At 37.8% G+C, this 23,036-nt stretch overlaps 1 protein-coding gene across 1 annotated transcript in view; it reads right to left on the bottom strand.

Moving 5' to 3' along the window:
• DNAH7 (dynein axonemal heavy chain 7) overlaps positions 1-15,610 on the bottom strand; it is a 115,601-nt gene extending 99,991 nt beyond the window's left edge. Inside the window, exons 1-11 of the mRNA XM_075028025.1 lie at positions 15,596-15,610; positions 11,431-11,496; positions 10,855-10,963; positions 10,603-10,756; positions 10,168-10,261; positions 8,734-8,914; positions 7,778-7,853; positions 5,654-5,779; positions 4,055-4,174; positions 2,363-2,546; positions 698-877 (exon numbers count right to left, since the gene is read on the bottom strand). Coding sequence (XP_074884126.1) covers positions 698-877; positions 2,363-2,546; positions 4,055-4,174; positions 5,654-5,779; positions 7,778-7,853; positions 8,734-8,914; positions 10,168-10,261; positions 10,603-10,756; positions 10,855-10,963; positions 11,431-11,496; positions 15,596-15,610 — 1,305 coding nt within the window. The remainder of the gene's footprint in view (positions 1-697; positions 878-2,362; positions 2,547-4,054; positions 4,175-5,653; positions 5,780-7,777; positions 7,854-8,733; positions 8,915-10,167; positions 10,262-10,602; positions 10,757-10,854; positions 10,964-11,430; positions 11,497-15,595) is intronic.
• Positions 15,611-23,036: the final 7,426 nt, after the last annotated feature.

The raw sequence follows: 23,036 nt of genomic DNA on the forward strand, positions 1-23,036 counted from the left end.
AATTTAATCTACATTTATTTTATTTTTCCTGAACCACAGGCACAACTTCAATTTTGCTATCAACTGATGAATATGTAACATTAGAAATATGGAAAATGCTTTCCTGTAACCCCCAGAAGATCTAAAGCCTTGCTCTTGTGCACTTAGACATGCTTGAGATGCTTCTTCTCATTTGCCTTTTCACAGGTTATTGATTAGTGCTTTTATAAAACATAACATACTACTCAGGTTTCTGCTTGGTCATGTGTTCAAGCATATTAACAAAAATGTTGAGGGTCGGTATCTTTATTTAAAATTCAAGTTAGTGCTAAACAGAAAGGGCAAATTATATTCCTCCAGGAAAAAAGAAATCTTCACCTCCCACAGCTCTCTGGGAAACAATCACGAGGCACTATAGAGCATTACTTTCACTCTCTCCATATTAAAAACTAAGACTGCTATACTGAAAGTAACATGCAATTCTAAACCAATACAATTAACTAGTAGATTCTTGGCTTTTTATTTGATTAGAGAACAGTGATTGGGCCTTTTATGAATAAAATTAAGATTATTCCAAATTGTTCCAAACATCCTGAAAGAGTATTATAATACTACTATGTGATTTCTGACAATAGGGCTATTCATTTAACTACCTAGGAACTAAATGTAGCAGCAATATAATGATAAAACAAAACCCATGAGTATTGTAATTTCTTACCCACTTAGAAAATAATTTGGTCTCAACTCTTGGTATATCACTGACAGCTTGAATCATAACAGTATAAACATTCAGTAATATATCCTCATAGTCATTAAAGTCAGGTTCAAATTTAATACCATCATTCTCAAGGATTAGCCTCAGGATTAAACCTGGCTGTTTGTAGGCTTGGACTGAATTCTAACACACACACACAAAAGAAAAAAAAAAAAAAAAGGAAAGTAAAATATTAGTTAAGCTAACTCATGCAGGAATAGTCAAAGGATCATTAAGAATTACTCCAGCATGTGCCTTTTAAATTGGAGGACTTTAATTGCAAGTGACATGCCATAATCCTAACAAAAATACTTGTGCAAGTAGGAAGTATGTCTCTGATAAAATTTACATAAACTGATGCTTACTAAGATGAAATACAATGTTATTTTTAGTAGGCACAAGAGGCATCCTCTATGCACCAGCCAACAACTTTTATAAAGTTGTTTGCATAGACTGAGGCAGAGTAGCTTTACAGTAGTAGCCCTCACAAATGTAGCAATATATAAATTATGTGTACAGTAGTACATGTATTTATCATCTGGAGCAGTCACTATGAATCTATTAACCTTAAAAAAAACCCCAACATTACTTCCAATTTTATTTGCTGGAAAAGAACCTGATCCACAAAAACTAAACTATTACAAGGATTATGTTTGCCATATGGATTCCCATGTATTCCAGTATGAAAATTTGTAGATGTTTTTGTCCTTGGTGGAATAATTTGATTTTCCATCATATCTTTAATCTGGATCAGACATCTCTTAACTTTCCCACATCTGGTAACATATTCTAACTACACAGAAATTTAATTAGGAAACATGAGGAAGCATTTTATCACTACTAGGTAGCATAGGATCACCACTAGGAAGGATAAGATTAGAAAATATGTACCTATTACTAATAATAACAGAAAATAGTACTGTAGACATCAAAGCTTACTTAACTCAGAAGCATACATGCAATTACAGGGGAGTAGAAATGAAAAATATACACTCTACTTCCACAACACAATTCCTTACTTCCTTACATTCTCTGCATGTTTTTTCATCAATATTATCTGCAGCCAGAGTTCTGTGGCTATTTGATGGCAAGGCTGTATTAACAAAAAGCTGAACAAAGATCCAGTTGCACTCCAAGACATCAAATATCAACGAGAAATATTTACCTCTACAATAGACATTATGTGAGTGCAAAAGAGAAACTCCTCCTTACTTCCCCCACCCCCACCCCGAGGAACTATTCTGCCAAAGCATGTAGTAGACACCTACTAATAGCAGAGAGAAAATAAGGCATCTTCACAGATGGGTATTACAGAGACAGACCACTACTGCAAGATGCAAACATTTCTACTGTATGTCTAAGAGACTGCAGTGTGTTCTTGAGGATACCAGATTTAAAATATGTTGATATTTCCCTTCTTACATGACCAAAAGAAAAAAGTTATTTTAACTTGACTTAATAAATAATGCCTTCCTAAAATATTATTCCTTTTTTTCCAGAAAGCACATGCCACCAGAGTTCATGCTTTCTTTTCTATTATTTTTTTCAAAAGAAGCAAAATCAACAGGAAGCAAATTGTATGTACATGGATAAACAATGCTGCTAGCATGCATATGAAAGACTACTTACTGCAGGTTGAGCAATTAAATCTGTAAAATCTTCAACTGAATGTAAAAGTAACTGTTGTAGTTGATGAGTCATTAAAGCGGCAACACAAGCGAAGAAAGACTTTAATTTAGTGATGCTGGCATTGCTGGGTACTTGTTTTCGTTTATTACCTTGGTAAAAGATTTTCTGCACTTCTGGAAGCCACCTTAAAAGAATACAATATTTTTAAGTTTTTCAAGTGAATAGCATTAATAAACCTGTGGTTTTAACCTAATTGCTATAAATGCTTATATTACACACAGTCAAAAGCTGCTGCAGTGTACTTGGGAAATTATAGTTTAACTTAAGTAGGTCATATGGTAGTATCTTTAAATTCTAAGGAATCATGTCTCTGAAAATGTTATCTATTATTATGGAACCATATTTAAAATATAAGTTATTATGATAGACAAATTTGCTATCTTGCTTTGGTCTCCTATTTATCAGGCCAGAAAGCAGCACACTTAAGTCCCAGGGGTTGTGCACTTCATTATGCATCCTTGTAACCTCAGTAGTTGTTAACATGTGAAAGCAATCCAAAGGGAATTCTGCCCAGCTGCCCTTAACCAAAATGCAATTGGCTCTGGCATTGCTGGGAAATAGGAAGAAAGCCCAGAAGTGTGCAGCCTTCAATTAAGAGCAGAAAGGTATCTTTGAGGTCAGGAAGAAATACATCTAAAAACAGTAAAGGCAATACATAACAGAATCATAGACAAGTACGGAAATAAAATCCTTAAAGGTTAATAGCAGGAAAAAACAAGTATTTGAGATTATAGTTTTATTTAATTAAAACCTGAAATAGTAAAAATGCAGTAATACATAACTGCAGGAATCAAGCATTATTGCTTAAAGGAAGATCAGATGCATACAGACAAAACAGTTTGGCCACAAATATCTAAAAAAGACCTAGCAATTTTGATGCTTTATTGAAAACTTAACTGCACCACACTGAGTGCACTACCAAGAAAACTGCTTTTCTTCTTTTAAAATATCTTAGACTGAATATACAAACATTATGATAACCAAACACTTTACTTTTGAAAATGTTAGTGATAAATTCTAAAGTCAACAGATGTCATTAATGCATTTTTCAAGCGACTCTGCTCTCAGAAGCACCTATAAAACTGAGAATATATAAACTGAAATTCCAAAGTCATCAATAGATGTTCTACAGAGATACTGTTACTGAAGCGATACTAGGTTAATCTTCCTATCAATGAGACATTTCCCTTGTGTGAAGCAGGGATGGAGCAAGTCTTATTATTTAAGTTACATCACAGTTTATATTCTAAAATGTCATAAATTGTTGACAGTAGCAACACTGTATTTTCTCATTTATCCAGTACAAATGAGTCCACAAAATAAAAGCTTTTGTCATAACAGACTAAAACACATACACAGTTAATGTCCCTCTAAGAAGTGAGCAAAATATGTCACACCAAAATTCAGAATAAGAAAACTTCACATATCATGATAACGTGCTCAATATTTACACAGCAGTTTTCGTTCATAGGCCTCAAGAGAATTTCATACCACCACATCTCTTTCTTTAATATGTATTATTAAAATGGGTCCTTCCTTCTCTCTCCAGAAAGTTCAGAGTTTCAAAAACTGCTGAAGAAAAAGTTAAAGATTTCCCTGTAACTGAAAAAATATGGATACACTTGATCATACTTCTTAGATAGAATCACTTTGGATTTTCCAATTTCCTTCATGACTTTATTCCGGAAAAATGAGAGGTCCTCAGCTTCGTGTTTATTTTGAAATATTTCTGTATCAAGAAGGCGTAAATTTCTGAAACAGAACATAATATAAACATTTTAGGATCATATTCACTGTATCTTGTTTTTTATTCTTTTGTTTCCATAAAACTTTTTTTCATATTTCACATTTCAAACATAAAGGGTTTTTAAACCTATTTTAAACACTTAAAAATAATGTTATTTTCAGAAATTAGCTTCTATGGTTTCAGAACAACCAAATATAAGCACTGCAGTACTGTCTGTATGTGTGGTCTTAAATTGAAGTAGTAATTACTACATTTGAGCACATTAATAACTATTTTCAGAATCAGAGTTTATGTATATGTTACTCATGGTATGTAGTATCAAACATTAAAAATTCTGAATATGTTAAATTGCATTCCTTTCTAGGACTGGATGGGTTTTTACAAATATTATAGAACAATGTAAAAAAATAACTAACCATCTAAACCTAGCTTCAAAATAATTTTCAGTTTTTATATTTTTAAGACATTGGCTGAATTTTGTCTCCTACGTAGCAGATAGAACAAAAATTTGGGGGGGAAAAAAAAAAAACCAAAACCAAAACCAAAACAACCCACTCAAACAAAAAAAAACACTCCCTGCAACTTGTTACAGCACCTGGCCTGGACAGGTCAGTTCATTCTCTTTTGTATCACCAGCCAAGAAATAAGCAAGCAGTTTGGTCTACTCTGGGAAGCAGAAAATAATAGCCCTTCCAATGCCTTTTTCCCTTGTTAATCACATAAGAGGAAAAAACGTAAGTGCCCTGCTAGGCAAGACAGCAACCATTCTCTTCTAGGGAGAGAGACTGTTTTGAATATTCCTGACCTGAGAAAGACGGGGAAAAAAGTGTCAAATTTAAATAGAGATTAAGTGGCTATATTAAAAGCAAGAAAGACTATTTAAAAAATGGAAGTCATATCCAAAAATAAATTATTTTTCAAGCATGTCAGAAGCAGGCAGCTTGCCAGAGTCTGTAAGATAACAAAGAGAAAATTTTTAAAAAGGGAGAGCTTAGAGAAGATGAGATCATAGCAGCTCCATTCTGGAGCCTTCCTGTACAAGGAACATGGTGTCTCAAATCGAAGTGTCAGTGAACATGCTGTAGAAAAAAAAAACAAACCAAAAAACAAAATCACAAATTTCCAGGTGCAGATGGCACTTCACCCAAGCTCTAAAGAAAATCAAGTACAGAACAGCTAAACTATTCGACTTTCACGTGTAGCTTCTTGCTTAAAACTGCCTAGATACCAAAGGAAATGAGGATGGCAAAGCATTCTGTGTGATTTTTGGGGAAGTACAGATAAGAAAGCTTGGCCCCTACAGAGGAACAGGTGGCAAAAACTCTTCAAACCATAAAGTTAGAGGGAACACACGCAAATATATTGTAGCAGTCTCAAATTCAACAGGGCAGCTTGGAAGTCTTAAGATGTCACCATCCATTATTTCCCTACATAGATTCTGATCATTGAAAAGCTGAAACCTAAGAGATATAGGTAACACTTACTTAAATGAGGTCTCCCATAAGTTCAAAAGAGCAAGCATTGAAGGATTTATTGCGTGCAAATTTTCTTTCATGTAACTGCAAGCCGACAAGAAAGACTTGTTCCAAGGTTTTGGCACTACTTCTATTCTAAAAAAAAACAATCACAAAACCAACAAGAAACAGTAGGATGAATGTAGCTGTGCTAAGAACCAAAATATTTATACATTTGCTTTAAGATACTTGTTTTGCATCCCAGAAAGCACATAATTCAGGAGACACATCTAGCTTTCTGCTCATTATTCGGATTCCAAAAAAAGTCTTCAAATATTGAACATGGTATAAAAAGAAATAATGTGAGAGAAATATTGGCCAAATCCTAAGAGATCTGTAACGTATTCATGGTCCCTTATATTTAGCATGTAATAAAATCATTATACATATATAATGTATTTAGTCAATTAACATGCAATTTTCTACAATAAGTAATATCTATGTTTATGCTCATCGCATCAAATCTGTAAAAACTCATAAATTTAGAGCATTTTCATAAACTCGGTCTGCTTTCAAATTTTTAAAAACATTAAGCTATTTTGGTGGGGAGTTTATATACTCATAGTCTTTTTTTGCTTTAAAAATAGTCTTTTTCTACAGGCACAGTCTGATTTTACTAATAAAATATTAAGCATTGCAACCTTTAGGTTGCAAATGAGAAGCAAAACCACTTCTGCAAATTTGTCACATATTTGTAATTCTTTTGTTCTCATTTTCATAATGAACTCCTTTAAAAAAAATCTGACATAAAATTTTTATCCATTGCTTAGTGAATCTGCATTCTATAGGAGACAGAAAAAGTAGCTACAGAAAGTTAAAAAACTTGAAGTTTTTCCATATTTATCTTACATAGTTCTTTAGAAGAAAGTTTCATATTTCAAATACTGTTAATGCAATAAAACTGTTTTACCGATTATTATTCTACTAGGATAATTTTGTAGTTTTGGTTTGCATGTAAGTGTGTGACATAAGCTTATATACAAACTACTGTGATGTCCTACACAGTTCCTAGAAGACATAGAAGATCTACAAAGAATCAGATGTAGGATGACCTCTTACCCAGGGGACACAACAACAACAACAAATTCAACATATGTTCCTTCTCTTTTTAAGATGCAAATTTCTTAAGTAACATCTGTCACAACCACCCCTTCTATTACATTCTAATGCCTACCATTTGACATCTAAAAGCATCTACCTCAGGCCACAGGCCAGAAATTATTTATAACAAAAACTTTTCTGTTTTTAAAATCACTCAGTAATGCTAACCCCAATACAGAGCCTGTTTGATATTGGTGGAAATGTTCTGTTTCTGCAGCATTTTTAAGATTTCATTCCTCTACCAGGCAAATTTATTGTACCAGTTTTTGGCTGTACCTCTTCACTTTCACATCTCAGGAAGAATTAAAGTATGTCCTAGGAAAGTTGATACTAGGTAGGCTGATCCACACTGGACAGATGTACAATCTTGGGAGTAGCACTATACTCTCTTTCAGTAGACTGCAGACTTTTTAAGCCACGTGTGAATGGAATGGAGATAGTCCATTACTCTGAACAAAGGCCACATCCATCCACTCCAGTATGGAGGTTGCTACATACTGGAAAACCCAGCCAGAAAAGCTAGGCATCTACCACTGTTTATACTGCATATTGCTGAATTGTTCTGAGGAACAAACCAGTCTGTATTTACTGCATTCTTAAACCTGTATGTATTGAGCCAAACTGTCACAATCTGTAAATAAGACAGAGCTTCAGTGAAATCTGTGCAGAATGTGACATTGTTCCATTGATTACAATGCAGTTTATACATAAGCATTTGGCCTGCTATATCAAATGCTGTGGTGTTAATTGTGAGACTTCTTACCAGTTAAGCAGTGCTAAACAAAACTAATTCCAAGCAACCTTTCAAGGTAGATGCATATTTTTCAGGATTTTTCCAAAGATGCTGTATAATCATTAATTGAATTTACATAACTAATAACTAAGTCTTATTCACAGCTGACACTGACTACCACTATTAAGACTGATCCTTATACATGCTATTCTACCCCACTGTTCTCTAGTCAGTGTATTTAAATAAATATATTTTCTTACTCTGCACGATGAGGTAGAAGAAAATCTTCTTTCTTGTCTTCATCTGTTTCCCTGGTGTCTCTTAAAACAAAGTCAACTGAAAAAAGCATTTAAAAAAAAAAAATAGAAAAGCCAAAATAGGCTTAGTGAAGGAATAGAATCATAGAATCATTTATGTTGGAAAAGACCCTTAAGAACATCAAGTCCAACTGTTAACCTAACACTGCCAAGTCCACCACCAAACCATGTTCCTAAGCACTGCATCTACACGTCTTTTAAATACCTCCAGGGATGGTGATTCCACTAGTTCCCTAAGCAGCCTGTTCCAATGCTTGACAACTCTTTCAGTGAAGAACTTTTTTCTAATATCCAATCTAAACCTCCCCTGGTACAATTTGAGACTGTTTCCTCTCGCCCCATCACTTGTTATTTGGGAGAAGAGACTGACACCCACCTCACTACAACCTCCTTTCAGGAAGTTGTAGAGAGCAGTAAGGTTTCCCCTGAGCCTCCTTTTCTCCAGACTAAACAACCCCAGTTCCCTCAGCTGCTTCGCATAGGACTTGTTCTCTAGACCCTTCACTAGCTTCATTGCTCTTTTTTGGACATGCTCCAGCACCTTTAAGGCTCAACAAAAATGTCCGAACTTACAACTCATTGAGATGAACAGTTTTATCTAGATACACATGAAAATTGATTTAGGAGAAAGCTATACTATGAAATAGGGATTTATAAAATAAAACAATGTTTTTAAAAAGTGTTGAAAGATCAAAAATAATTACTATCATCTTTGGTCATTACAAGAATAAGAAAACGTGAGTATTCTTTTTATTAAAATGTGCCTTAAACATCCAGGAGAGCACTTTCATACCACTCTTCCACAATGGTAGCTCTCAGCAGTGAACCGCACTCAACAATGAACACTTCTGAATATTAGCGACTTAGAGGAAAATGCAAGTAAACTCCTAGAAATCTACCTATAGCCTTTTTTACACTCAGAAGATAGTCTTCTTTCATTTCATCAGTCAGTGAATGTATACGTTCATCAAGTACTTTCAGATGTTGTGGAATTAAAGCTAAGATGTGGTCTAGCCATGATTCATCCATTGGGGCCACATTTGCTGTATCAATTCCATGGTGAATGTAATAGTAGTATTTCTGCGGGATAAAAGAATAAGATGCATCAGTTAAGTCCAGTACTAGATAGTCATTCCTACTACAGGTTTAGCTAGAGATATCAGCTTATTTAGTAAAAATAAATGTAATTAGTACTAAGTACGGATTTATGTTGTAAATTACATACACATCACTACATCTGATGTAAATACTTTCATCAGCCTGCTGAACACTAGTGGGTAGAATAACGATAAAAAGCTGTTGAGAGAGAAAAATGGGATATAGTGGCATAAGCCTCATTCCATTTCTCTGATAAGAGCTAAATAACAAAAATGTCATTGAAGAATGGACATATCTCATAGAAATCTGGCTTTTGCTTTGGTTTTGCTTTTACAGTTCTGGTGAGATACCTCTCCTTTGCACTGTCCATTACCAACCTTTTCCTTAAATAAATTTTCAATATATATTCATCTATCTCATCATTCCAGTGCCACCATTATTATCAATTAGCTCTCGGACTGGACCATATATTCAAAAAGAAAGCCATGCATTCTGCATAGTTTCGTGTTGATATACAACATAGAGCTAAACACAGAGCTAACGCATTGCTCAGAATATGAATGTATAACCACAAATAAGTACATCTGCTTGTATATCAGCATTTAAACAGGTACGTGAAATCTGATTAACAAAACTTCAGAGCATTAAGGGAAACAGATGAAGAAACATATCAGCCCACATTCAAAGACATGCAAAATGGAATATCAACTGGAAGATTACCAATGTCAGGAAGCAACACATTAACTTATCTCAATCAATTTATCCCCAAATGAACTTAATCTATTTTAAATATATATAAATCACAAAATTGTGTATACAGTTGTGTCATACAAGGTATCTTAAGCCAGAATGAGAATGAAGAACATTCTAGCCATTAGATGAGAGTAACCCAAAGAGAACTGTCTTATGGATTCTATCTGCTCAGACTAAGCAGTGCACTGTCCCTTGCAAGTTACTCTCACCTTCAGGCAAGTGCAGAAAAGATTCATTTATTACTTCCTGACATTGGTTATCCTCCAGTTACTATTCCATTCTGCAATTCTTTGAATCATTCATGCATTCCTAATGCTCCATTCTCAACAGTATCACTAAAAATAATATATTGTGTGAAACTAATAGTGGAAGAATATGTTACTGTCAGTCATGTTTCATTGTGTCAATCATCTTGTCAATATTTACAATAAATGACTGGCACTGTATTTCATTTAATACTGTAGAAAACAGTCTTTAGCTACCAAAATATCTTTCTCTGTTGGTGTAGATGAATCTGCTCTTGGAGGCTGGGTTCCGTCAAGGGATGGAAGCTGTTCTTCAGTAAGGTCTTCCTGCCTGAGACAAAAAAAACGAAGAGTATGCATGACATTCTTCAGATACATTTTACTGGCGTAAGTAATATATAGCCATTCTACACGTCAGTTGTGAACAAACAAAAAAAAAGGGAACTGGCAAAACTTTACAATGAGCACAAGACATTCTGATTCAAAAAGAACACTGAAGCATGTGACCAAGTTTGTATTTTACCTGCTAAGGTTCAGCTTTTAAAATTGGTGATATAGTTCATGCTCATATACATACTTTCAATTTGCAATCATCAAAATTTTGAAATAATTTAAAATTTGGTTCATCTATCAAAAAGGAAAACCACATTATTCAAAGATATGGAAACTCACAGTATAATGTCAACAAGAGTGCTTCTGAAACTTTCATGGTTTTTTTTCAGATGACTGCTGCTCTGCAATGTAGAAGTTGATGGCCCAGCACCTGCTTCATCATCTCTAGAATCCTGTATCTTGTGTCTCTTGCATCTCACCTTCAAATATTCTCCTGGCAGAAAATACATGAAATTAAGTTTAAAAAATGTTAAACATATGTTCATGTTTCTGAGAAGTTTTCTTCAATAGTACTAAAAATGTTAACCTTACCAGGTGAATACTCATTTTTTACAGTAAACTCATCTGACTCATCATCTTTCTGTTCTTTGCTCAAATGGAATGAAGGACAAGTCTGCTGCCACAGTGGTTTAGACCTTGCCTGGAATAAATATTTTATATTTTAGTTTTACACTTGTTGTAGGTGCTACTAACATACCTCAAGACTTCTTCAATATAGTAAATCAAAGAAACTGTAGCCTAATATACAGCGGGAATAAGGCAGCATAAAAATCATACAATAAACTACTACTGTTACGTTGCCCTCAAATTCTAAATATCCAGACCATTAGAGATAAGCATGTTAAACTTATATGTAATATTTGCAAACTCTCTAGTTTTATACTTACTTAAATATTTTCAAACTTGTTCAGATATTCCACTTTCAATGTTTTCCAAATACTGAAATATAAACAATGCTCCACATACGGATATAATATACATACATAGTGCAGAGAGAGAGAATATACACCTCAGCATATATTTGAATGAGAACCATGGTCTTTACATAACCATGCTGTCACACATACTTGAAAATGAAAGCTTACAAAAAAAAGCCAACGCAACTACCTGAGACAACTGTGGTAATAAGTTCGCTGTTCTCTTTGCCAACTCCCCTTGGCCACTTGGACTGGGCTTGAGAAAAAAAAGAAAAGGAAAATGACAACTAGACATTCAAATTACTACTAATATTAGACTTCCAGAAGTACTTAAACATGTAATCTAGCTATAATTCCATTTTTATCTCTTATATAATAATTTTTACACCTACAATTTCATGTCACTTCCCTTATTCTTCCTAGAGTGTTTCCATGTAGAATTCAACTTTCTCAAATGCCTTTTGAAAAAAATCACAGCTCTGAAAAATTAAGTTTAGGCTGGGAAGCATTTATGTTACCTTTTTGCCAAGATATACATTAAAGCATTACAAGATACCATGAAATAATACAAATAAAAAAAATTAAATTTTTTATTCCCATTCTTCAGTCAACATTTTTTAAAACACAAAATGGTCCTTTTTTTCTAAACCATACACTTTCATTTAAAAGCATCCAGTACTCTCCACTTTTCCACAACACTGATCCCTTAGCATCAGACATCAAAGCTGTCTGTCCAAAAGCACCCTGTGATCATGCCCAGGACTCTGGCTAGCACATTTTAGCAAGGCACAGCACCTTCCCATAAACAAACAAGACAATCTAGTTGTAAAATTATTTAAAATTGGCTCTAACACAACTGCCTTTGGCTATTCTATTTCTCCTCTGTTTCACACCAGTGCCAATACCCCTGGCACTGCCCACACCACCTCTTTCCATGCAGCTGCACTTGCAGCAATACTGCACGTCTATGCTCTTTCTGCTTTGTGTCTTCTGCAAGGCTGTAACAGAGGAGACACAAAGCACAGAAAGTTTGTGTAGACATACCCAAGTTAACTTTAAACAAGGCAGGTTGGCTATCATTTGCAATACAGCTGCTGTGGTGTAGAACTCACACAAGTTTTTGGCATTTAAATATTTACATGAATTTTGCAGTCAAGGATAAACTCTGACAATTCCCAAGCCAAAAATCAAATCAGGCTCTGAAGAAAACCTCCTTCAAAATACAGGAATTTGTCAGTTGAATATTTAGATAAAATATCTATAGACATACATTAGCAGTTGTTACCAATCTCTTCATAAACTAATTTGTGGTCCAACTTGTGAAAGGGGAGCAAACTCATTCCAGCTCTAGGGAGTCCTTCCCCTGAACATGATGAGGGATAAACAACTTGACTACCAGTAGCTGCAAGTGAGCCATACAACAAAATGTTTTAAGTATCTTGTTTCAAAATCAACAGCACTACTCTTTTAATGAACATGAGATTTATCCCCCTTTCTCTCCCCAAATGAGATTAAACACATGCCTGGTGAATTAGAGTACTCTAAACACCAAGCAGGCCAATTTTGATATTTTTAATCTAGCTTTTTGGCAATCACAGAAAAGGTGACTGAAGACTTTGCCACAAGAACCACATATCTCTTTCAGTCCCTCATTTAATGCTCTTGCCAGTCTGTCTTTCAGTTAGGCATGGTCCATGTGCAAGATTTTTCACACCTCGAAATTTTAATGCCTATACCAACCTCATGGTCTGCAGTGACACAGATGATGAACTTATTTCAGCATAAATGAGGGGAAAACAGTATTATAACCAATACAGAAAGATTTACATGACAAACCTGCTTTTTGTCTGGTAATTGTAACTCTACTGGGAAAATACGAAGCCATTTATTTCTCTGTAGTCTAACATACTCAACTGCAAAAAGATTCTTAACACAGACCTTGTTAACAGCTACCAGTCTGTTCTAATACTAGCACGAATACATCTCCTAATAGTGTATCTGCACTGCATCATAAAACCACTGCTTACCAAGCCAATAAGCCTATAGGATGCAGTGTAGCCTATGGACAGAGTTTGGACTGGTTTGGACACAGCTCTATACAAACATGCTATGATAGAATCACAGAAAAAAATAGGCCGAAAAGGGCCTCTGATTATCCGCTCTCCTTCTCAAAGCAGTACTAACTACAAAAAGTTAGGTCAGATTGCACAGGGCCTTGTCCAGTTGAGATTTGAAGTTCTCTAAAGCCACTGCCTCTCTGGGCAACCTTCTCCCCTGCTCAATCATCTCACTGTAAAGAATGTCATCCTTATGCTTAGTCAGAATTTCCCTCCCTGCAACTTGAGACCATTGCCTCTCTTCCTGCTGCTGCACAGCACCAAGAGGAATCCGGCACCATTTTCTCTCTTGTTCAGGCACTGGAAGACAGTAACTACATTCCTCCACCCCCTTCTCTTCTCCAAGCTGAACACATACATTTCCCTCAGGCTCTCTTCATACACCAAGTGCTCCAGTCCCCTGACCATCCCAGTAGTGATCTGATGGACTCTGGTTTGTCAACAACTTTACAGCTGCTGGACTGGAGCTGGCTCAGGCAAATTCACCTTAGGTGGTTCTGAACTTTGTGTATAGACAGGCTCTTTCTTCTCCATATCTTGCATAATGAGACTGAAATGTAAAGCTCATTGTTTCTCTAGTCCAGATTCTAAAGCTATTGGTGAATGCTATCTACTACCCTCTGAAGGGAATGGATGGGAGGGGAAAAAAAACCCCAAACTTTTCTATAGGAGAAAATGGGTTTGAATTCCTAGAAGAGTATTATTTATTTCTCTTAGTGACAAGGTCCACAGCCTTAATTCTTAGATTCCTGGTTAGGAACAAATAACAGAAACCTGGGTATTTTTACAAATAATAGGGCTACAAAAAAGACTGAGACTATACCTTGTCTTCATATACAATATTATACTGTTTTGTTTAGACGTTGTTTTGTTGAAAAACATAGAATTCAGCACGACAACTTATACCTCTGAGCTGCTGGTACTCAGTGTTGAAATTAGTTCCACTGAAGACAGTGCCAATATTTTAAAATATTATACGCAAACTTACTACTGGCAATAAGATGTACTAAAAAGAGAGCCCTGGACAGTGAGATAGTTACGAGCAGCCAATTCACACCCTCTAACGTGCACCTCAAGAAGAAACACACCCAAGAAAAAAATTGGTGAACTTTTAATTCACTGAAGGAAGTTACTGAATTACTTCACTTTAAATCTCTCATACGTTTCATTAAACAAATCTGAATGAAGACATCAAAACCAAAAGAGACTAAATGAACGGGATTGACTTACTAACAGGAGAACAACATGATTTAAGAGGGCAGACTCTGCCTTTTAATTACATTAACCAACTACAACCCAATCAGGCCACTAGAGAAATACTACAAATTACTATTGGTTAATGCCCAGTGATTTAAAACCACATTCATAGCTAAAAGCTTCTATTGGCATTTGTCTTCAGCATTTAAGCTTCCTGCAGTTCTGGAAATAAACTGAATTAATTCAAATCTCTCCATGCTTGAAGTTTAAAAAACAAAAAAATAACCCCAAACAACCAAACGGGGAGAGGGCTTATGACGTAATGTTTTGTACCAAGCTAAAGACTACAATTAATTTCTGTGGTTTATAATGGGATACCTTTAGGAGAGAGTCACTCTCTCTGAAAACACTGCAGAAACAGCAGCCCAAATCAAAAAGGTCTGTTTAAATTTGCAGTGCTAAAGTAATTAAAGGAAATCTAGGCCGCTGCAAGAACTACATTGCTTCTAAAAACCTGACTTAAGGAGTTCACAGCACAGTTTAATTTTTCTGGAGGATATCAGTCACAACCAGCCTGCAACTAATGGGACAGTGTACTAAAGCCTTTCTCGGCAAACACGGCTGCCTCACCAGGTCTCCGCTTACACAGCGCAAGCACTTAAGCGTCAGGGGCAAAAACAGTGACCTCAGGAGCTTAATTCAAGCTTGTTATTTAAGTCTTAAAAGAAAAACAACACTTTTCAGATCAGAAGCAACCCCCTCCGGTAGCCAGTTGCACCCGAGCGTTCTGCTCTCTGCCCCGCGAACAGCCAGCGCTGCCCAGGCACCTCCCTCTCCTCAGCCAGCCCGCTGCTCCCCGGCACCCACTCCTGCCCCACAGCCCCCCCCCCCCCCCCAAACCAAGGCGGGGGCCACCACGGACGCCCAGCCCCCGCCTGCCAGAGCCGGGGCAGACGCTGTCGGTTCCGGGCTGAAGGAGGCGGAGCGGGCGGGCAGAGCTCGGCCTCGGGGCTCCCGCCGTTCCCCCTCAGACCCCAGTACCTGCTCGCTGCCCATGTCTGCGCGGGCGAGGCGGCGTTGCCGCCGTGGGAGGACGCCGTTACCTAGCAGCACCGAGCGCGGCCGTTGGCCGCCGCCGCCCCTGGCCGCGCGCACAGCGAATCCCAACGGGCGGGGGCGGGGGCGGGCGCGAGGAGCGGCTGGGCCCGGGAGAGAGGTGTCGCTGCCGGCCGGCTGCAGCCGAACGCAGCACGGCCAGGGGCGGCTGCTCCGCCGGTCTCCCGGCTCGTAACGCGTTCTCTGAGCGGCAGAAAACTTGCCGTCTTGCGGAGGCCTGCCCCAGACTCTGCTGCAGGGCAGGACGAGGGAGAAACGTCCGGAACTGGAGGCCAAGGAACAGCTGGCTTCCCGCCATCCGGTTAGCTAGCAAAGCCACAGCTGCACCGGGTGAAGGACCCTGAAGTTTCAGCAAGGCTACCTGCTCAGGTGTTGCTGACTGAAGACGTGCAATTTACTAGCTGATAAACGACAACCTGTGATGCTTGTATTTAAGCTGTTGCAATACAGTTGCAGCTACGGCAAGCTGAATTTCAGCTTTGCTGTTATTTCACTGAGATTGTCTTCCAGTAGGAAACGCTTGATACCGTTTCGAGGCCTCCCATTTTCAGGAAGATAAGGATAGTTAAAATTACTTTGAGGAGCATGTACCATTCGCCGCTGTTTAGGCAGGTATTTCTTCTTACCTTTTAAATTAACTGATGTGTCTCAGTAAGTGAATGCAGGTGCTTGTCTTCAGGCAAAGCAGCCAGCCATGTGCTCCAACTGAACATGCAAAAGACCTCAGCTGTGCTTGCAAAATCATTAATAAGCTCCAATGACTGAACTGGAGTGCCCAAACCACAACAGCAACCAAAGATTTTTCAGGTGCCACATCATGCATCAGCCCATCTTGTGCACAACAGACATAGGATTTAAACAACCTGCCCCACCCGCCCCATCAGCAAATTAAAGAACACAAGAAAATATAAATAGAATTCTCTTTTAGTTTCAGTGGTAGTCAATGGGTGTTCCCCACATTATGAATCTGATGCTTTGACCAATCTAAATAAACTACTGGTATGGTTGGTGTGACTTCTAACACTTTGCTGTGACCAGATTTGGATTTCAGTGGGATCTGAAACAGCTGTTGCCATGTTAGGTAGTTTGTGGATTTTAAATGAGAGCATTTGTTATGTTTTCACAGCAACACATAAAAGGTAGCACAACAGTTTACAGTGGAGTTAGCCTGCTGGAAAACCCCTATAAATGAGCGCTGATTCAAGCCTGTAACCAACCTTGTGAACTGTACAAAAAGTGTTATACGAGTCTATATATCGAATTTTAAATGTAAAAGCCCCTTTGTTAAAATACCACAGGCAAAGAAGCAGTAGGGTATTTTTGCTTTGTCCAGCTGTAGAAAATTCAACATCACTTGGGATTCCCAGTGCATTTTCTAAAACAGTACCAAAGCCTGGGTTTGATTTTGAAATGAGAAATACACTCATACTCAACATATCTTAGGGAGATTCAAACAAGCTGTACGCTGTACTGGCTATAATATATAACAGTCTAGCTGGAAAACATGCAAAGGGAAATCCTTGCTATTTCTCTTTAATACTGAATCATTCAACTACTAGAAACTATATCTACAGAAGGCAGTAGTATGTTCAGCGCACATCGCCATATACTGTTGGGGGTTGCATTCCCTTTGCTACGAAGTGACATTTTGGTTTTTCAGTATCCCATTAGGAAACCAGAAATAGCACACCTGCTTGTACTCTTCAGAGGAGGAAAGACACGGTTAGGTTGCTAACAGGAGGAACATTATAGAGAAAATCAATTCTTGTGTATATAGTATTTTTCATTATCATACAAACTTTCTTCTTACAGAGAACTAAGAACTGCTATGTTGCTGTTTATTCTTTTTCCCTTTTTCCCCCACATTTCATTCTTTTCCTGCAGTGACCAGTTAAATACAATTTTTTTACATAAATGCAATACCAGCTGATTTTAATCAGCATTTCCAAGGCCACAGGAGGACACAACAGAAAAAAAATGGTTTAAAACTCCAGTTTTTGCCTTCCTTTGTTTCGTTAACATCTCACTTCATCTGAAATCCCCTACCTAACAAAACAATCTAAATCTAACTTCAGAGATAAAAATAAGATCAAAAGAATAAAATGGTGAAAGGATGAAGAGAAGGGATTACACACAAATATTAAGTACTCCTCAGCATCTCTTTTAGAACTGAACTAAAAGCAATTAAAAAAATAGAGCAGACAAAAAAAAAATCCATTACCAGCCAAGTCAACAGAACATAGACATTCAGTATCATGCAGTCCATAACTGTTATTTAAGAAAAGGTTTAGCAAAGATTGGAGCATCAGTGCAACAACAGTGCAACAGTCACCAACAGTGACGCAGTAAAACTAAATACAGGAAGGAAAAAAGACCATAGGTATCATTTCTATCACAAAGTTCTCATCTTCTGCAAGATTCAGCGACATGGGGTCTTTATTCCGCCTTGATGACTCAGTTAAATTCTGGAGTGCCGGTAATCAAGAATACATTTCTTTCTCCCTTCAGACAGATGCAAAAGTATCAAACAGTAGATAACAATATGGTTTACTCCATGGAATTAACAAAACTTAAGCCAAAATACTATGTACAGTGAAGTATTTTACTGACCAGATGTTCTGTTTTTAATGTGAAAAAAGTGATCCTTTGATTTTTAACCAAAGTACTTACTGGCATGCTTTGTGTGTTTTGATTAGAGCAAATAAATAATGTTTGAAAGTACAATAAATTTTGTGTACAAAAATTAAAATTCCAAGATTTGCGTATTGCTTTAAAAATAATTCCAGGAAGGGGTTTTTTCTTCCCCAGAGGTTTCAGATGACAGACTGAAAAACATTAACTAGCATGAAAATGGAACAAGATGTTTGAATGCAATGGAAGCACAGCTTCTGAAATGCCTACAGCTTGTCTCTCAAAGTTTTATTCCTAAATCATGCCAGTGGTTATGGCAATCTCAACCGAACCCTAAGTGTACATACTGGAACTTATTCCCACATAATGCTTTTTCTTGTACTCTACTTCGTCTAAAATCTCTTTTGTCTCTATTTTTTTTAATTAAAAATATATGCATATATATATTTTTAAGTTCTCCCACATTTACCCTTTGTGGACTCACTATAGTTGTACATAAAACAAGTAATCGATCTCACATTGTAAAGATCTTTAATGAGGCAAACAAAGCTTTCTCATAGAGGCTTCTAATAGTGGGGAAATCAATAACAATTGATAATTCATAATGATTTTTGTAACGGGAAAGTTTTAGTCATCAAAATTCAAGTTTAAGGGTTTGAAGTCAAGAGCTGGTACTTATCTGTTATGTTCATAGGCAGGACTCGAATTATGGACAGCACTTAAAATGCAATTAGACACAATAATCATTTCAAAGAGATAATGCATTTAACACTTCAACTCACCATGATGGTGAGACATTACACTTTAGGCAAGTTTTCAGTGGGGGAAAAAAAGCATGCATTTTTCAGTTCAAAATTTTTTTAAAAAACAGGTCTATATGTTTTCCTTGTATACCTTATTTTTGCCATACCTAGACTAACAATATGGAAGCACAAATATAAGTACTGGTTTTGTAAGTAAGAAGTAATTCCTATGAAATACTAGAAAATTTCCCCCTTTTTGAAAAAGATTTTTTTTGTTTTTTAACTTTATGAACTTTATTAAGTCAGGTCTTGTTACGCATATCTCTTGAGTATGGAATAATTAATGCATGAAAATCAAACTAAAGACAGGAGTAAAATAGTATTTTCTTCCCTAAAAGAAGAGTGATAACTATTTAAATATTGTTTGTAAAAATCATTCTCAGAAACATGCTACGCTATAAGAAGCATGTGTTTAGTCAGATAAGTCTTCTGCTCACATCACAACGGAACTACTGACCAGCAAGGAAAGATCACTTCACGAATTGTTTTAGAATAGCCACTATAGTAATAGCACAGATGTACAACACAGTCCTACAGTTACTGGAACACGGAAAAGATTTTTAAAGATAGTGAAGAAATCTGGGTTCATCTGTGCCAACAGAAACAAAGCAAGTTACAGGCAAGAACTTGTATGCCTATTTCATCTTCACAGCCACTCCGGAAGAACACTAGAATGAGCTTGAGCATCTACCAGTGCCCGTTTAAAAAAGAAAAAGGAGTCCTTATTTACTATCAAGACTATCACAACACTAAAGGAAACATGAATACTTTGTGGTTGGTGTAGATATGCTGACTTACTGACTCTGGATGCAAATGTGCCTGTCATAGGAAGCCTCTGTTCACACTCTTCTCAAAGGCAAAGTCTTCATTTCACTGGAAGGCAACAGTTTTGTCACAGGTGTTACTGGGTCAAAAACCATCCTTTATCTTCCTGTTGTGTTGTGAAAGCAACAAAAACTAGCACTGTCACATGAAATGATTGATTCTTTAAATACTTTATGTAATAGTCTAGCCTTTATTTATTAGGGCTAACACTACACAGGCTAAACAAATAAGAATTTTTATGTCATAATTCATGTACCTGCTTTTAATTAAGAAATTTCCTTATACTCTCATGAACTGGTAGGTGACTCATCAACTCAGCTTTGTAATGTTACCGTTAACTTGGTAGACTTTCTGATTCATTCTGTATCTTGCTGATTTCTACAATGCTGAGTGGGCCAAGCAGTATTTTCAAGTCTGTCAGCTGCCAGATTCTTAAGGCATAAGATGATTGGTTTCTGAAACAAACACACATTAATTGCATGCTTTTATCTTGCCCCAATTTTACAATATATTTTTCCAAGCATAACTTACCTTACTTTGCAAGAGTACAAGCACAACTGTCCTGGTAAGAAGATGGTCAGCTGTTATCTAGACAATGCATTTTTCCAACATGTCTCCATCCTTAGAAGGCCTTTTGAAAAGACAGAAATTTCAAGCTGTCTCAAATCACTACTAGTGTTAAACAGAATAGTGAGTTTTCTAATGTCTTAAAAAGAATTAAAAAAAAGAAAAAACAGGCAGCATTCCTCCTGATAAGAACCTTCAGTGCAGGAAATGTAAATATTCAGATAATTTCTGAACTTAATGCTGCAAGCAACACCAAACCAAGCACATGAATACACTATTTCTTTCACTAAAAATAAAGCCCATTTGTGCACTTCTAACAATGAGAAAGCTTTCATTTCATCAATGAAATGTGCCTTTGTAGGAAACATTATCCAGGCCACAAGGGGTTACCATCTCTTTTGAGTCTAATTCCTTTTCTAAAGGAAAATTGTTTGGTTGTGGGGTTTGTTTTGTTTTTTAAATTCAGCCATCTACTTGAAAATGAAACAAATGTACAGTTAGTGCCCTAGGAGACTAATATGTATGACAAACATTCCATTTGAGTTTCCTTACACAGTCATTCAGCAAAGGCCATTAGAACTTAACATAAAAGGTAGCACCTCAGTAAATACCGCAAGACATAACTAGACCATTACATATAGGAACATAAACTTTTTATGTATAAAAAACCCCAGGCACATAAAGAGTTCAAGGAAGTTAGCTGGTAAGTTCATGATTCATCAGGAGTAGTCAGCATGGATTCACCAAGGGGAAGTCATGCTTGAGCAACTTGATAAAGTTCTGTGGTGAAATCACTGGCCAGTAAATGAGGGCAGAGCAGCAGACAGTGCCTACCTGGGCTTTGACACTGTTGCCCATAAGATCCTCACAGACAAACTCTTGATGTATGGGCTGGATGAGCAGACAGTGAGGTGGACTGAAAACTGGCTGAATGGCCAGGCCCAGGGAGCGGTGATCAGTGGAACAAAGTCTAGATAGAGGCCAGTAACAAGCAGTGTACCCCAGGGGTCAACACTGGACTCAGTCCTGTTTAACATCCTCATTAACGACCTGGAGGAGGGCGCAGAGCATACCCTCAGCAAGGCTGCAGTTGACAAAACTGCGAGGAGTGACTGATACGCCAGAGGGCCGTGCTGCCATCCAGAGAGACCTCTGCAGGCTGGAGAAACAGGCTGACAGGAACCTCATGAAGTTCAAGAAGAAGTGCAAAGCTCTGCACCTGTGGAGGAACAATCCCATACACTGATGCATGCTGGGGCCACCCAGCTGGAAAACACCTTTTGCAGAAAAGGACCTGGGGTCCTGGTGGACACAGAGTTGAACATGACCCAGCAGCATGCCCTTGCCACAAAGAAGGCTCATGGTATCATGGGCTGCATTAGGCAAAGTATCACCAGCAGGGTGGTGGAGGTGATCCTTCTCTTCTATTAAGCGCAGGAGTACCGTGTCCAGTACTGGGCTTCTCAGCATGAGAGACAGACATACCTGAGCGTCCAACAAAAGGCCACAAAGATGATGAAGGGATTGGAGCATCTCTCCTATAAGGAAAGGCTGAAATAGCTAGGACTGTTTAGCTGAGAGAAGGCGGCTCAGGGGGATCTTATCAACATACATAAATATCTGAAGGGAAGGTGCAAAGAAGATGGAGCCAGGCTCTTGCCAGTGGTGCCCAGTGACAGGACAAGAGGGAATGGGTACAAACTGAAACACAGGAGGTTCCACCTGAACATAAGTGTTGTGGCTTAACCCCAGCTGGCAACCAAGCCCCACACAGCCACTCGCTCACTCCCCCCACAGCAGGATAGGGGAGAGAATTGGAAGTGTAAAAGTGAGAAAATTCGTGGGTTGAGATAGACAGTTTAATAGGTAAAGCAAAAGCCACACACACAAGCAAAGCAAAACAAGGAATTCATTCACCACTCCCCATGGGCAGGCAGGTGTTCAGCCATCTCCAGGAAAGCAGGGCTCCATCACGTGTAACAGTTACTTGGGGAGACAAACGCCATCACTCCAAACATCCCTCCCCTTCCTCCTTCTTCCCCCAACTTTATATGCTGAGCATGACATCATATGGCCTGGCATATCCCCCTGGGTCAGTTGGGGTCAGCTGTCCCAGCCGTGTCCCCTCCCAACTTCTTGTGCACCCCCGGCCTCCTCTCTGGTGGGGTGGGGTGAGAAGCAGAATAGACCTTGGCTCTCTGTGAGCACTGCTCAGCAGTAACTAACACACCCCTGTGTTATCAACACTGTTTTCAGCACAAATCCAAAACACAGCCCCATCCTAGCTACTATGAAGAAAATTAACTCTATCCCAGCCAAAACCAGCACAATAAGGAAATACGTTTTTCACACTGAGTGTGACTGAGCATTGGAACAGGTTGCCCAGAAAGGTGGAGTCTCCTTCCTTGGAGATACTCAAAAGCCATCTGGACATGGTCCTGGCCAACAGGTTCTAGGTGGCCCTGCTTGAGCAGCAGCGTTGCACAACATGACTTCCAGAGGTCCCTTCCAACCTCAACCATTCTCTGTTTCTGTGAAAA

This window comes from Buteo buteo, chromosome 5, assembly GCF_964188355.1.
Source record: "Buteo buteo chromosome 5, bButBut1.hap1.1, whole genome shotgun sequence".
Lineage (NCBI taxonomy): Eukaryota > Metazoa > Chordata > Aves > Accipitriformes > Accipitridae > Buteo > Buteo buteo.